A 17,164-nucleotide genomic window follows, 5' to 3' on the forward strand; every position below is an offset into this window, starting at 1 on the left:
GCTTGAGGGTAAGGAATTTGGCTGCTAAAGAAAAGATGGGCAGTTTGAATTCACAAGTGTGGGCAGAGATGAGGCAGTCTGCTTCTGTAAAGAGTTGAATCCTTGGAAAAATTATGAGAGACAATTCTTCTCTGAATTCTAGTGCTACTTTGAGTCATTGGCATCAGCTCATTGGTGCTGGGTTTGGCTTTAATTTGGTAATCTAAAGATTTCTTTACTAAGTAAAATAAACTTTAAGCATGCTTATTTATGGAATGTAAATATTTGATAGTATTTACTTTGTATTTACTTATTATATTTACTTTATTCCACTTATGTTATTTTAAAAATGGAAATATTTGACCATTTCATTTTAGCTTTACAATATGTGTTGGTTGCAAGACAGTTTAGAACAATTTTTATTTTACAAAATGTACTCGTTTTGTTTGTTTCTTAGGTGGTTCTGTACACACTGCTAAGCCAGGAAAGAAGACCTGATCCTGAAGCTGGTCTGCTCCTCTATCTTAAGACTGGTCAGATGTACCCTGTGCCTGCCAAACACCTTGATAAGAGAGGTTGAGCTCTTTTATTTCTGCTTTACTTAAATGTTTCTCCTTCAAATTTTGGTGATGTGAATTTACATATGATGTTGTGTACTGTCTATCAATTTGGAACTGACCCATAATTGACCCTCCAGTGGGTTTTCACAGGCAGTTAATCACATAGGAGGAGATTGCTTATCCTTCTTTTGCAGAACAGCTGGTGGATTTGAACTGCATGCCTGTGGGTGTAAAAAAGAGCAAGAGCCACATGGGGACAGCCATGTCTGACCAACTTCACAAAGGGGACTTGTCTCTGTCGACAGCATCAGTAATACTAAACAAATTCCCATGAGGTCACACATGTCCCCCCATGCTCCTATATCACTTTCTACTCACCTCAAAACCAGTCACTGTTTTATTGTGCCCCAAAATCCGATGAGATAGCTCACAGACCACACAGAACCATATTGAGGAAGTAAAAAAGTTATAATCTAGTTCAGCAGCAGAACATAATGAGGATGCCTTCTAAAATGTGCTCACAGATGCTGCAGCCTTGAGCCTTATGGCTTTAGGCTAGGACTGCAGTGTTCTCAGTCTTGTGAATTTTGGCCCCTGACCCCTGGTTGTCCAACAAACTTGGGCAAAGGCTCTTAGTTCCAGTTCCAATGATGTAGCAATCCCAAGGTCCCATCTCATGTCAGGTCTCTAGTTTGGCTATGGTGGCAGCTGCCTTAGGTTTAGCTGAAGCAAGAATGTCTTGTCCTGAATGGTGTCCTACATTCTCTTGCTTCTTTTTTCTTCTCTTGGTTGGTGGGAAAGGTCTAATTCTTCTGCTGCTGGGTTGCTCAATTTAATGGTGAGACTAGTCAATCCCCTTGTGAATTCTTAGATAGCCAGTCCGTCTTGTGGAAAGGCAACCATGCGCCATTCACATATTCTTGCCCATTTATGTGACAAAGTCGAACTATGGCTAGGAAAGTCATGTTGAAAGATAAGCTCCACATTGAGATTACAGTGCAGCTCTTATCACTAGGCCACCAGTCTACATGTTGTACTTGCTAGGTCAATACAAGGAGCTCTGGTGACCTAGTGGTAAGAAGCTACACTGCAATCTTGAAGGCATGTGTCTTAAATCTACCGGCTGCTCTGCAGAAGGATGGCCATTCTCCTCCCATGTGATTAACTGCCTCTAAAAACTCACTGAAGGGTCAGCTATGGGTTGATTCTAACTCAACATACAAAACAACAAGAAGATCAATACAGGTAGATCTGGTGGCCTTGTGTTAACTCTGTCAACTCATAGGCATGTGGTTCAAATGTACCTGCTGCAGTCTGCTCCTTTACAATGTGTAGCCTCTTAAAACCCACTGGAGGCTCAGCTGTGAGATTGTTCTAATTGGACAACATCTAACAACAAGGCCAGTACAACTTGTGATTGGTAGTTATGATAGAGTGTTGAAAATCTTTAAAATGTTTATGATATAAAATTTTATTTTAAATTTCCTATCATATCTTGAGATAAGGAGCTTGGTGGTGTGATGTGTAAAATGTCAACTGTCAACCAACTGCTCCTCAGGAGAAAATAGTCTCCTCCTGTGAAGATTTACAGTGTTAGAAGCCCAGCAGAAGGTTGGTATGAGTTAGATTTGACTTACTAAAGACAGCGAATTTGGATTTTTTGGTTTTGTCAGAGGTGTTGTTTCGAGCCAGAACTGACTCACTGGTGACACTCTGGTGGTTTTTCAGAGGCTGTAAATCGCATGGGAGAAGATTGTCCATCTTTCTCTTTCAGAGCAGCTGGTGGCGTCAAATCTTTGCCTTTGGTTGGCAGTGCAATGCCTTACCTTTCAAATTAATATTCAATGTATTTCCTTCAACGTTTATATTTACTTGATAACTTCTTTGAACTAGGTACAGTTTTGCTCCACTATCTGAAAGTAGACTATGCCTCTGAAATCTTTCATAGGCCAAAATGGTGTAAAGACAGTTAAAGCCATCAGTGCTCTCCTGTTTCAGAGATACAGATAGAACTGAGTATAGTTGTATGTATCAAATATTATCCAGCTAATAAAAACAACAGTGTCAGGATACTTATTAAAGAGATACAGGGACCTCCCACTTTTTGAAAATTTGCTTTACGTCACTTTGCTTTCATGAAAGACCTGTATTTAGTGCCCATTTTTGCTAAATGAAAGAAATCCAAAGGGAAAAGCAAAGCTAGAGTTTCGTGTTTGCTTTGCAGGGAGTTGTTAAAGAGGCAGCCTACGTAATGAGTGTCATGGTCACGCTCTTTCCCTGGGAAATACACTGCACTGACATCTCTGGTTTGTGCAGGCTCTGCTTTTGTCCTGTCATGCCTGCGGATAGTAAGTGTTGGCAGATTTCAGGCTTTGTATTTTATTTGGTAGGTTCTTTTGAAGGCTCTGGGAATAAGGAAGCAATTTGTGCCATAAAAATTATTGATAATTCCTTCTTTACACCATTTTGTTTTATGAAAGATTTCATTGCAATTTTCTGTTTTCAGACAGTGGGACAAACCTGTGTGCAGTTGTTCAGAGAAGTGATCGAAGTCAAAAAACAGTAAAGAAAATAAAATATTTATTTGAAATTTATAGGATGGATAAGATATATACTATACTAAGCTAATTCATAAAATGACACTCATCATTTTTTCTGCCCATAGAGTTATTAAAGCTGAGAAACCAGATGGCATTCTCTTTGTTTAACCGTATCACTAAATCTGCATCTGGAAAGGAAAAGATACAGCTCGCACCTTTGCCACAAATCATTGAGGACTATCAAACTTGTAAATATTGTTCACAAGTGGACAACTGTGCTCTTTCTAGCAGGTAAGCACGCATTATTTTAAGTGGCATATGAACATAGCTGGAAATGACATTATTTTTTTAAATTTTGAAATAATATGTTTATTCTGATACTACTGTTTAATTAATCCATAGCAAATTACCAGACTAATTTCACATAATGCTTCAGAACTGGGTTTTTCCAACAGCTTCAGATTCAGAATTTTCAAATTTGAAGGTCGGGAAGATACTCATGTCTGCTTTCCTATACATTTGCTTACATTTAAAAAGCTCCTTCTCCAAATGTTGTGATATTTTGGGCCAGCAACATTGGGTACAGGACAAGCACATTTCTTTGAAATGTTTTTTATTTTTTTATAACTTTTTTTTATTTTATTATTTTTGTGTGAGTGTACCGTCAAATCCGATCTGACTGGTACAGGAGGAGATTGTCCCTCCTTCCCCGGCAGAGCATCTGGTGGATTCGAACCGCACGCCTCTGGGATTGTAGTTGCATCTCCTTGCCACTAGTGAAATGTTTTTTATTTTTATTTTTAAGGTTTTGTGTGTTAGCTCATAACAAGCTTTTTTTATTAAAAAAGTTTAACTTTAGCTAAGCATAATTAATATCCTATATGATTCTCCATGTTTTCATGTTAACTTTCTTAGAATACATTTATATATATTGTGATCTTGAGAAATGTCGTTTTAGAGAATTCCCATACTTGTTTTTGTATAGTAATAAGAACCTGGGATATAACACAGTTAAATTATTTGTGTGCTCTCGTGGCCTAGTGACTCGAAGCTGTGCTGTAATCCCGATGGCGCACAGTTCAAATCCAACAGATACTGTGCTGGAGAAGGAGGGACAATCTCCTCCTGTACCAGTCAGATCTGATTCGACAGTACACATACAACAACAACAACAACAACAATAATAATAATAATTTTATGTTATTTGTGGCATAGTCATTGAAAGCAAAATAATATATTGTTTCTTATGTATTTTTCTTTTTCCCTGAGCACATAGCTTATAAAATGTTGAGATAACTTTTAAAATTAGAGACTATAATTATGAGTTAATGGGGGGCGCGCACGCACGCGCACACACCTATTTTAGAATGAAGGCATTTCTTTGCTAGCTGGTATAATATTTCACACACATCTCTAACATGGAGATTTTATTTAGAGCTTTTGAACAACAGATGGATGATGGTTCAGTCCCAGTTAGTATGCTGCCCAAGATAATGGAAGAAACCCAGCACCTGCAGCTTGCACACTTAGAGTACTTCAGACTGTGGTGTCTAATGTTAACCCTGGAAACACAATCAAAGGAAAATCGAAAGAATCACCAAAATATATGGCTAATACCTGCTTCAGAAATGTAAGTGGTCTGTTTAATACAGTAAAACATAATTCATTTGGACTTTTTTATCATTGTAAAACTGAAATAATTTGGGTATTTAAAAGGTTTTTAGTATTTGAAATACTTGAACTCCTGTACTAACAGTATGGTTGGTAGCTTGAACTCATCCAGCAGCACTAGAGGAGAAAGGCCTGGTGATCTGCTTCTTTTTCCTTTTCCTTGTTGTATACCTTTGATTAGACTGCCACAGGAGGACATTGCCCCTCCTTCTCCAGCAGAGCATCTGATGGATTTAACTGTGGCCTTCAGAATCGCAATGCAGGTTCTTGCCACTGGGTCACCAGAGCTCCCTGCAGTCGGTTTCTGTAAGCATTACAACCAAGGAAACAGGAAACCCTGTGGAGAGCTAGTTCTAGTCTGTAATACCTTTGGTTGCCATGAATTGGAATTGATTGAACCACAGCTGGTTTAAGCATGCTTTTTCAAATATTCACAGCTTCAGATGGCTATCCATGAATTATTTCTAGGTAGAGCTTTGTTTCCACATTTCAGATGCTAGAATCATTGTTGATGCTTTTTAAAAGGTTAAATATGCATCAAATCTTATTTAAAGAACTATTGTGTTAGGTGCTGTCAGTTCTGTTCTGACTCACAGGGCCTGAGGTGTCATAACCCTTGAAAATTGGCTTTTCTAGCCATTGTGTTAGCTCTCATTAGGGGCCTAGTCTTCAGCTGCCTTAATTGCAGGCACATGATCTTGCAAATCATTAACAGCTGTAGGAGCAATATAAGAGAGTGCTTTCCGCCTTCCACCATGGCAGCCATAGACATGCAGCAGCCATGGCTCTGCACTACCCCATGGCCGTGGGCCTCAATAAGGGCCACAAAGTCACCAAGAACTTGAGCAAGTTTGAGGCACAGCCACCGCCGCAGGTGCCTCACCAAGCACACCAACTTTGTGGGGGACATGATCTGGGAGGTGTGTGGCTTCGTGCCCTACGAGCGATGTACCATGGAGCTGCTCAAGGTCTCCAAGGACAAGCAGGCCCTCAAGTTCATTAAGAAAAGGGTGGAGACACACATCTGCACCAAGAGGAAACAAGAAGAACTCAGCAATGTCCTGGCCGCCATGAGAAAGGTGGCTGCCGAGAAGTACTGAGTGTGCCCCACTGTCCCCCAAAGCCCTCACCCATCTGATGTAATAAAGTGTAACCAATGGGAAAAAAAGAGCGCTTTCCATTATGTGAAAAACAGTGGTGGGTGGAGGGTGAATAGACTGTGGCAATGCTTTGAGATAAACTGGAGGAAGCTTGGAGATGGAGCCACAGTGAAAGGTTTTGCTTGCTGGATGATTGAAAGAAGAGCTGCCTTAAAATTGCTCTGACATAAACTTAGCTGGACGATTGAGGAAATCAGAGCCTTGTTGCATTTGTACTGCTGCACTGAACCTAGACTTACTGGTTGACTGAGAAGCTGTCTTTCACTAATTAAGGAGTTGTGTCTTGCTGTTTATCTGCTTTGGGACTGCCAAACTAAACCTAGTCTTGCATTGCATGATATTCTTTGCCTCCCCTACTTTCCAACCTTTTTCCCTAATAAACTCCACAACTGTAAATAAAATCTGTGAGTCTTGCAATGAACATTGGACCTAATAATAATTGGTAGAAAAAGGTGCAGGAGCATGTGAGGTGGTATGTCTTTATAGCTAGCTATTTTTGGTGGTTGTTGCTGTTGTTAAGTGCCGTTGAGTCGTAGGCAACTCATAGCGACCCTATGAACGAAAGTCCTCAACACTTGTGTCACTTTCATCCTTTCTCTAAGTTCATAGGGTTTCTGGAGGCAAGCTATTATGGAAGTGGGTGTCACTCCTGCTTCCAAGCTTGTTTTAATTGGGGAGCTCCACCAAACACTGTTCACCATGGGTAACCATGAATGCATTTGACACATCAGTGTCACAGTGTTCAGCTTCACAGCAACCACAAATTGCCTCTGTACAGCAAGTGGACAGACCAGGGCTATACGACCCAGAAGGATGTTTGAACAAAAACAATGAAAAACAGTTCTGAGGGCTGAGGATTAAAAGTCACCCACCTCTAACTTGGTAGCATTGCTTTCTGTCCACTAGGCCAACTGATCACTCTCTATGTTGATGTTATTGTTGTTAAGTGCTGTCGAGTCTATGGATATTATTGATGGGGCAGTTTCACTTTATGAAGCATGTAGGAGTCTGACGTGGCTACTCTCTTGTTGCATCTGCTCCTTTTGCAGGAACCCTGTATGCAATTGAATGAACCTGATTTTGTTGTATCATCACACTTGTTGTGCTTGCACTCATAGTTGGAGCTGTTCTGTCAGTCCAGCTCATTGAAGGTCTTTCTCATTTTTGCTGACCCTCCACTTTTCCAAACGGGGTATCTTTTCAAAGGACTGGTCTCTTTTATAACATGCCCAAAGAATTCAAGACAAAGTTTCACTGTCCTTACCTTCAAGGAACATTCTAGCTGCCCTTTTAAGACCTTTGTTTGTTCTTTTGTCAGTCCACAGTGTTTTATATATTTTTTGTCAGCACCATAATTCAGAGACATTAATTCTTCTTCAGTCTTTATTACTAATTTTTTTATTTTAAATTTTTTTAAAATTTTTATTGTATTATTTTTATGTGTACCATCAAATCAGATCTGACTGGTACAGGAGGAGATTGCCCCCCTCCTTCTCCAGCAGAGCATCTGGTGGATTTGAACCACGTATCTCTGGGATTGCAGTGCAGCGTCTTGCCACTAGGCCACCAGAGCTCCCTTATTACTAATTTTTAATGATCTTTGTTTATGTATGCTCTTCTTGATGTCATCCCACAACTTGTCTTGAATCATTACTATTCAGTACATCAAATCTATTCTTGAGATGGTCTTTAAATTCAGGTGGAATATAGTCAATGTTGTTTTGTTTCTTAATTTTCTTCAGATTAAATTTGAACAGTTAATTAATGGTTAGTTCCTTTCTTGGCCACTGGTCTTCTGACTGATGATAATTTTAAATTGCTAATCTTTTTTTAAATAAAAATTTTAAATTTTATTTCTTTTTTTATTATTAATTTCAGTGAACATTTACAGAGATTTTAGATTTCCATTCATTCATTGTTGTAAAAATTGCTAATCTTTTTTTATCATTGAAAATAATATAAACTTTGGTTTAGCTTAAGAGGAATTATTACATAGTGAGAGAGAAAATGATGGGGTTTTACTTCATTTTTAAAAATATAAGCATTTTAAAAGTTTATATTCAGTAAGTTGTAATAGAGATAGACTTTTTAAATGTAGGCCCAGATTGTTTTCTTAATAATCCAATTTTTCCAAGTTATATATAATATGAAAATTTGGTGTTTGTCTTCACATAGTATTTTTCTTTAAACAAAATATAGTTGCAGAAGTTCCATTAGTTCTTTCTGTAATACAGAATACTGATGACAATTAACTTTTAAATAATTGAATTTCTTTCTTAATATGAGACTTTAATATAAAGAATCAGTACAGCATGGGACATTTAAATGATTACAGTTCATACCCACAGTGATTATATTACTTATCCATGCTAGTAAGCTGCTAAAGTTATGCTGTATTTTGTGTAGTGCGTAGCATCTTATAGTTAATTACTATTTCTTAGAAGCAATGAAATCATTAATTTTTTTCCTATTTTAAATATTGTTATCGTTGCAGAAAGCATATACAGCAAAACATATACCAATTCAACAATTTCTTTAGTGACAGTGATTATATTCTACAAATTGTGCAACCATTTTCAACCTCCTCCCTCATTAGCATGAACTCACTGCCCTCTGAGGTTCAGGTTCTTGTTGTCAATTTGATCCCATGTAGATTGTTCTTAAGAGTGCATATAATGACAGGGAGAAAAGTGCAGCAATGAATGAATGGAAATCCAAAATCTCTATAAATGTTTATTAAAATTAATGAAAATGGGGAAAAAAAGAATAAATTATGTTTAAAAAAAGTACATATAATGGTACAAGCAGATAGATCTTTTTTAGTAGCAAATGCCTGTGGGTTTTAAATGTCAATATTTATGCCACTGCCTCATCACTTCTAATCTATTTTCTGTCTCTGTAGATGTGCTTTTTTAGCTATTTCATATAAGTGGATTTATACAGCATTTGTCCTTTTAGGGTTGGCTTTCTAAACTCAGTATGATGTTTCAGGGTTCAGTCAAGTTATAAATGTATTGGAATTTTGTTCTTTTTAAAGGCTGAATAAATAATACTCCACTGCATGGATAAAACACATTATTTGTTCAATTGTTGATGGACACTAGTTTTCCACCTCTGCTATTTTGAATAAATATTGCTTTGACTATTGATATAAATGTATTTGTTTGAATCTAATGATTTTTAGTATATTCACAAAGTTGGATAATTACCACTGAAATGTTTTAGGTGTATCCCTAGGAATGCAATTTCTGGGTCATAAGTTTAGTTTTTTGAGGATCTGCCAAACTGTTTTATACCATTATTATAATGACAATAGTGAAAAATCCTCATGTAAACAAACATTGAAGAAATTGGTTGTTAGTAATTTTTTCCCCCACATTCAGTTTATGAAATAGATTATTATGGTTTGTCTTCTTTAATGTTCACATGGAACATTAGTATGCTAGTGCATGACTAGCATAGAAGGTAGGGACATTGTGGCAGGATTAAAGTTCTACCAAGTTCTAGTAGAACTTGATCTATAAAGTTCTATCAGAAATCTGAGCCTGCGAGGCTGTGTCAAGAGAGTTGTTTTCTGGTAGTTTTATTTTAAGAGATTACTTCATAGTAATGGGGAGAATGCTCACTTAGCATTTCTAACACTTTCATATAGATTGTGAAAGAGGTCAGATGAAAAACTGAATTGTAGGAAAATGCAAACGTGTCATAGCATTAGAAGCTTTCTCTCTCATTCTCTTTCATAGGGAGAAGAGTGGCAACTGCATCGGAAACCTGATTAAAACAGAAAATGTAAAGACAGCTTGTGATGGACAATATTTGCATAATTTCCAGCGTAAAAATGGTGCAATGCCTGTCACAAATCTAATGTCAGGTGACAAAATTATATTAAGTGGAGAAGAGAGAGCACTCTTTGTTGTGGCTAGGGGATATGTGAAGAAAATTAACACAACAACAGTAACCTGCTTATTAGACAGGTAAAGTATGCAATTCAGTGTGTTTTTATTTATTCATAAAGTTATATGGTAATAATCTCCACAGTTAATTTCAGAACATGTCTTCATCATCCCAGAAGTGACCTTGTCTCCATCTCATTTCCCTCCAATTCTTCCAAGCCCAGGCAACCAGTAATCTACTTTCTATCTCATTCCTGACATTTCATTGTCTTATCTTTTTTTTTTGTTGTTTATAATGGCTCCAACTTGGGAATATCCTTAGTAAAAGACCAAAGAATACTATGCTCCAGAGTGAAACTTGAGTATCACTCCTGACATTTCACACAAATGGAATAATATATTACTATATGTGTCTTATTTCACTTAGGAAACTATTTTTTAAAATTTGTCAATGTGTAATATATATTAGTACGTAATGCTTTTAAGCTGAATATAAAAAAAGTTGAATAATATTCCATTTTATAGATTGAACTAATTTTGCTTAACTATTCAGCAGCTAATGGACATTGGGTAGTTTTTATGTTTTGGGTCTTAAGAATAACACTGTTATTTCACTCACTGCTGTGAGACGTTTCTGTATAAATTTTTGTGTGTACATATTTTTATTTCCACTTACAGATAACTACCTGGGAATAGAATTTCTTGGTCATTTGGTAACCTCATGTTAAGCCTTTTGAGAAGCAGATATATTGCTAAACCTTGAATTGTGATTAGAGTAAAAGTTTACAAAACAAATTTATTTTGCATTCAATGGCTCATACATATTTTGTTTTATGGCATTAATTACAATACCCATAATGTAACTGCAGTCTTCCCACTTTGACCCTGTAATTCTTTCCATTATACTTTCCATCATACCCATCTGTGCTTTATGCCTGGACAGATGCTTTCCTTTTGATCTTCTGTAAGTGATTATTCCAAAGAGTGAGTGCCTATTCAGTGTTATTGTTCACCTTATAGGCTTTTTTATGTTTTACCTAGAAATTGCTCTAGGGATGGGTTTTGTTCCAAGTTCAAAGGATAACTAAAGGCAATAGTCTTAAGGGCTCCACCAGTATCTATTGGACTAGTAAGCCTGATTGTTGTTGTTGTTGTTGTGTACCAAAGAGTCGGAATTGACCCATAGCTGACCCTCCAGCGTTTTTCAGAGACAGTTGCACAGAAGGAGATTGCCCATCCTTCTCCCACAGAGCAGCTGGTGGCCTCAAACCGCGTACCTGATTGTCATTATGTGTTTAATTTAATGCTACAGTTTTGCCTACTTTATCCAGGACCTTCTACTGCGATCCCTTTTAGAGTGGTCAGCAATTATAGCTGTATACCATGTAGTGCTCCAGGTCTCAGGAAATAAGTATACTTATCTCAATAAGAGCAAAGTGCATTGATTTAAATAAAAATACTAGGTAAATAGATAAATAATTAGTATCAAAATCTGTAACTGAGATCAGTATCCATGTTTCCAAATGCTATATTTGCCTCTTTGCATGACAAGTTAGCTCCTATTTTCCTACCCTTATTTGCAGTTAAAGGTGGAATGCCTTTACCATTGTTTTAAAGTTTGGAGTTCAACTACTGTGACTTGGTGACTTTTGAGCAACCCTGAAGGAAATACCCTATCTCGTTGTTTCTATACCAACCAGTAGTACTAGTTCAGCCATAATTTACCCTCATCTGTGTTTCCTTAAATGGAAGAATAAGCCTCAATATTCCCATTATCTACAAGAATTCTCTGTGGTTCCCTGAAGTATTTGTTTATTGCCTACCATGTCTTATGGAGCTCTTGAGCATAGTAGGGAGCTTTGGTGGCCTAGTAATAAAGAGCTGGGCTGCTACCCGAAGGTTGGAATGAAAATCTATTAGTTGCTTCATGAAAGAAGGATGGACAATCTTTTCCCATGCAGTTTACTGCCTCTGAAAACACTCCAGAGAGTCATCTGTGTTGTTGTTGTGTACCGTCGAGTGAAAACTGACCTATAGGTGACTCTCTGGTGAATTTTTAGAGGCAGTTAATCACACAGGCGATTGTCCATCCTTCTCCCTCAGAGCATCTGGTGGATTTGAACCATGTGCTTTTGGAATTGCAGCACAGCTACTTGCCATAAGTGCTCCCTATGAGTCATTGTTGTTAAATGTTTTAAGGAGCTTTTGTGGCATTGTAGGTTAAGTGTTTGGGTGCTAACTAAAAGGTCGACAGTTTGAACCCAGCTGTTCTCCAGGATGGAGATGAGGCAGTCTCCTTTTTGTAAGATTTACAGCCTCTGAAACCCAGTGGTGGGCACTGTCATTTGTAATTGACTCAACAGCAGTGCATTTGGGTTGGTTTCTTAGCATGTATTAACTCTATTTCCTTTAGCAATATTTTCTTTTTTTTCATTGTTGACCATTTTCTTCCCCCTCTTCCCCTCTCCTTCCCTTAGCCCACCCCACAATGCACCCTTTGTTCCACATTATTCTCATACATATAATGCCTAATCATATACTCCTTTTGGACAGTTCTTCCCCTCATCTGACCTAATACAAGGTTTGTTATCTATCCTCTTTCCTCATTTTCTCCACCCCCACCACGTCTGTCCTATTTTATAACAGCAGTGTAATGCAGTGTTCATCCTTTTGTTGTTTTGTTTGTTTGTTTTTGTTGTTTCTTTAAATTTTATTTGATTTTATTATTTTTGTGTGTGTGTACTGTCAAATCAGACCTGACTGGTACAGGAGGAGATTGTCCTCCTTCTCCAGCTGAGCATCTGGTGGATTCGAACCATGTACCTCTGGGATTGCAGTGCAGATTTTTGTCACTAGGCCATCAGAGCTCCCTAGTGTTCATTCTTTTGTGACTGAGATACTTCACTCAACATGATGTCCTCCAAGCTCTCCTCATGTTGTGTAATGTTTTAAGAGTTCACTGTTTTTCAGTGTTGCATGGTATTCTGTTGTGTGAATGTGCTATAGTTTTTCTATTCATTCGTTTGTTGATGGGCACTGGGGTTGCTTGTATCTCTTTGCTGTTGTGAATAACGCAGTAATAAATATGAATGTGTAGACATATTTTAGAGCCTCGGGTCTGGTTTCTTTAGGGTATGGGTCTGGTTTCTTTAGGGTATATTCCTAGTAGTGGAATTGCCGAGTCAAATGGTATTTCTGCTTCCAACTTTTTGAGAAAATGCCAGACTGCCTTCCATAGTGGCTGTACCATTTTACATTCCCACCAACAGTGAATAAGAGTTCCAATCTCTCCACAACCTCACCAGCATTTCTTGATTGAGCATGTATTAACCCTTGAAGATGAAACTAAAGTCTTGTGGGCAAATACATGTGCATATTTTCAATTTAATATGGTAAGTTCTGGAATTGATGGAAACACAGAAAAGTGGAATTTAACTTAATTTTAGGTATTTCAGGAAAGGCTTTTTCCCCACTTGGTAGATTAATAAATTAGCTTGGTAAGAAGGGCAGTAGAGAGAACAAGTTGAGCAAAAGGATGATGCAGTGGTATATAATATGACAGAATATTCAGAAAAGTGATAGACAGTATTGTTGTTGTTGAGTACCATCAAGTTGGAATCCACCCATAGCTGACCCTCCCGCAGGTTTTCAGAAGCAGTTAATCTCATGGGAAGCAATTGTCCATTCTTCTCCCGCAGAACAGCTGGTAGAATCAAACTGGGTGCCTTCTGGATTACAGTACAGTTTCTTGCCACAAACACAGTATTAGTAGAGTATAAAATAGTATCACAGAGTGATTAGAAAGGTTGAGTCTGGGCAGGGAGAAAAGTGTAACAATGAATGAATGGAAATCCAAAAACTCTGTAAATGTTTATTAAAATTAATAAAATGAAAAAAGAAAGGTTGAGTCATAAAGAATATACCATGCTAAGAAATTTTTACCTTATTGGAGTACCTTGAATGGTTATAAACGGAAGAATGATAATTGGATTTGTGTTTTTTTCCTGGCTGCATTGTGGAGATTAGAGTTAATAAAAAATCCAGATCCACTGCTGTTAAGTTGTATCCTCCACCGACTTTCCAAGCTGCAATTCTTTATGGGAAGGAGATTGCCCATCTTTCTCCCTCAGGGCTGCTGGTGGTATGAGCTGCTGGACTTTTTGCTTAGCAGCATAAGGCTAACACATTATACCCTCAGAGCTCCTGAGTTATTTAGTGGGGGCAAAACTGAAAGCAGAAGGCAGTTTTAGTTGCTCAGGGAAGAGGCTGTAGAGAACAGGGTGGTGTTGGCAGGGACGACGAAATGAAATACTTAGTGCATAAAATTGGCTGGCATTTGGATGCCGATTGCATGTGTGTGCTGGGAGGAGGGTGAGGGAAGGATCAAAGCATTCGTGCAGGTGCAAATGCTCACAGCTGAGATCAGAGCCACAGAGTGAGGATTAGGCTCTGCAGGAGTCAAAAGAAGTTCAGTTATGAGTATACTGTGCTTTCGTGGTTTAGCTTTTAACTCTCTTGGTTCCTGGGGGACATCCAAATTATAAAGCTTGGATGAGGAGTTAGGTAGGAGAGGAATGTGGTAAGGTGGGGCCTGAAAGTGCAGTTTTGGAAGTTAAAGCCACATAAAGTCGTAAGATCAAAAGGACAATTACTAGAAAGAGCAGTACAGTGGGCAAAGTTCCCTGAGAAGCATTCCCGTTTAATAGGAGAGGAGTTGGAGAATGGCACAGAAAGACTTGTCGTCCAGGCTGGAGAAGGGAGGAGCTGTGTATTCAGGATTTGTCTAGAAGGAATGAGTCCAGGTGAGATTAAGGGCCAAGGGCATGGATTTTAGCAAATGTTGCAGGTGCCTGCTTATTTACCACTTTGACCTTGATGCCTTGTCCCCATCTGTCCTTTCTTGCCAAAGTAATTCTTTATGCTGTCTTTAACCTTGACCACCAAATGTAAAATCGAACCCAATAGCCATTTTAATAGTTGTTCTGACCCTTAACACTAACTCTTTTAGCAAATAGCAATATAATTTCTTCTTTTTTTTTTAATCATAATTTCTTTTACAGACCAACTGACAGTGTTGTGGGGAAAATGCTCACATACCTCTCTGTTTTGCTATTTTAGGAACTTGTCAGTACACCCAGAATCGACTTTGTTCAGACTAGACCTGGAAGAAAAGAATTGTGATATAGTTACTCCCCTGGGAAATCTTTCTAAATTGATGGAAAACATTCATGCCAGGTTTGTGACAAATTATGAAGGGATTGGAATTTCATTCCACTTTTCTGAAGACTCACAAAAAGTGCTTTGTTTTTGGTTTTTAGCAAAAGGCTTCGAGAATTAATCATTGACCTTCGTGAACCTCAGTTTACATCATACCTCAGTTCTGTTCTTCCACATGATGCAAAGGACACAGTTGCCTGCATTCTGAAAGGTTTGTGGTTATCATCGTGTGTTGTTGTTGTTGTGTCCCATTGAGAATGATTCATCGTGACCCTATGAACAATAGATCTGAACCTTGCAAATTCTATTTCTAACTTAAATTATACTATAATCTAGTGTTTTAATCTATTAGACTTGCAATTACAGTTCTTAGTGTCTTTAGGAGTACCTTATTTATATCCTTTTAGGTCACTGACATTTTCTTGTCCTAAAAAAAGTGTTAGACTTGTGTATTCTTATAAAAGAGTTTGTCTTTATTAGACTATTTATCTATTAATATAATTAATTTGCTTATTGAAATCTAAAACTCTTTTTTCTGTTATTTTAAAATTTGTGTGTAGGTTTGAATAAACCTCAGAGGCAAGCAATGAAGAAGGTCCTACTTTCGAAAGACTACACACTCATTGTAGGCATGCCTGGGACAGGAAAAACAACTACAATATGTACCCTTGTAAGGTTTTACATTTACATCAGGTTCTCAGTCAGAGGTTGTGGTTTTTAATATCAAAATAACTTCATTCAATACATTTTTTAAATGACTTGAGAAATAGTAAAGCTGCATTACAAGTAGCTCTAATTTCGTTATTAATACTTTGTATTCAGAATTTTCTAAGATCTCTTTTTATTGTTGATATTTATATGATTGTTTTCCTTTTCCTTTAAAAATGATAGGTTATATGGAGGTGGTTGAAATAGGTCTTTTTTTCTTTTTCATGTCAGGACATTCCTTAACAGAATAAGCTAATAATGGGAGCAAATATTTATTGACCAATAGTACTTGGCACAAGTAAAAAGTTTACTTTCATTCCATTTAATTGATAAGTGAATATTCAGCTTAATTAATAATAATAATAATGTTGATAATATATTAGTAACATATCCTTCTTACTGTCTTGTGCCATCAGTGTAAACTCCTGGCTACATGTTACAGAGCAAAACTGCTCTATATTGTTTTCTTTGCTGAAATCTTTATGGAAGTGCATTGCGAGGCTTTTTTTCTTTGTAGCACCTCTGGGTGGGTTCAAACTAGTAACCTTTTGATTACCAAGGACTAATTTTTTATAAATAACATATTCTGTGTTAAATAATAGTATGTAATTATCTCATGTAGTTTTAAAAATATTTTGCTTTCTAATCTTAAAAAGGTTATTTGGCTCAGCTTTTAAATGCTTTATGTTAAATTTTCCAATTCTTTTTTGAAAAAGAGAAGTGTATAAGAAATAATCTGGAACTAAACATAATGCCATTTTCTTTCTCCTTTTAGGTAAGAATTCTGCACGCCTGTGGTTTTAGTGTTTTGTTGACCAGCTATACACACTCTGCTGTTGACAATATTCTTTTAAAGTTAGCAAAGTTTAAAGTAGGATTTTTGCGTTTAGGTCAAAGTCAGAAAGTTCACCCAGATATCCAGAAATTTACAGAGGAGGAAATTTGCAGATCAAAGTCCATTAAATCTTTAGCTCTTCTAGAAGCACTCTACAATAGTCATGTAAGTATAATCATTGTACAACATTGCTGACGGTCATTTTTATATCCAGAATGGAGAGGAAATGAGGCTCTGTGAAAGTGATTCACAGTGACCAGATTTATAAGTGATTAATTAAATGTCTATATGTTTTTCCTTGGAAATTTTAACTGATAGGGTTTTTTTTTGTTTTTCCTTTGGGTGAGAAAAATAGACTTATTAAGCTGCTCCTTCTTTTCCAATATTACCATTATCTAACCTATACATTATGTAATCTATACTCTTGACTGTTTTTTCTATATGCAGATTATAAATACAAGTTTTGAAGTAAGCTAAAAATATATGTTGGGTTAATTTTAAAAAATTATGTGTTATTTAGGGTGGCCTAGTGGCAAGAAGCTGCATTGCAACCCCAGAGGGGTGTGGTTGAATCCACCAGATGCTCTGCTGGAGAAGGAGG

At 37.2% G+C, this 17,164-nt stretch overlaps 1 protein-coding gene across 1 annotated transcript in view; it reads left to right on the forward strand.

Annotated features, from left to right (window-relative positions):
* DNA2 (DNA replication helicase/nuclease 2) overlaps positions 1-16,699 on the forward strand; it is a 33,134-nt gene extending 16,435 nt beyond the window's left edge. The window contains exons 7-14 of the mRNA XM_006889051.1: positions 437-554; positions 3,205-3,370; positions 4,515-4,709; positions 9,654-9,884; positions 14,922-15,038; positions 15,122-15,231; positions 15,581-15,690; positions 16,619-16,699. Coding sequence (XP_006889113.1) covers positions 437-554; positions 3,205-3,370; positions 4,515-4,709; positions 9,654-9,884; positions 14,922-15,038; positions 15,122-15,231; positions 15,581-15,690; positions 16,619-16,699 — 1,128 coding nt within the window. The remainder of the gene's footprint in view (positions 1-436; positions 555-3,204; positions 3,371-4,514; positions 4,710-9,653; positions 9,885-14,921; positions 15,039-15,121; positions 15,232-15,580; positions 15,691-16,618) is intronic.
* Positions 16,700-17,164: the final 465 nt, after the last annotated feature.

This window comes from Elephantulus edwardii, unplaced genomic scaffold (assembly GCF_000299155.1).
Source record: "Elephantulus edwardii isolate Elephantulus edwardi_28Jun2011 unplaced genomic scaffold, EleEdw1.0 scaffold00074, whole genome shotgun sequence".
Lineage (NCBI taxonomy): Eukaryota > Metazoa > Chordata > Mammalia > Macroscelidea > Macroscelididae > Elephantulus > Elephantulus edwardii.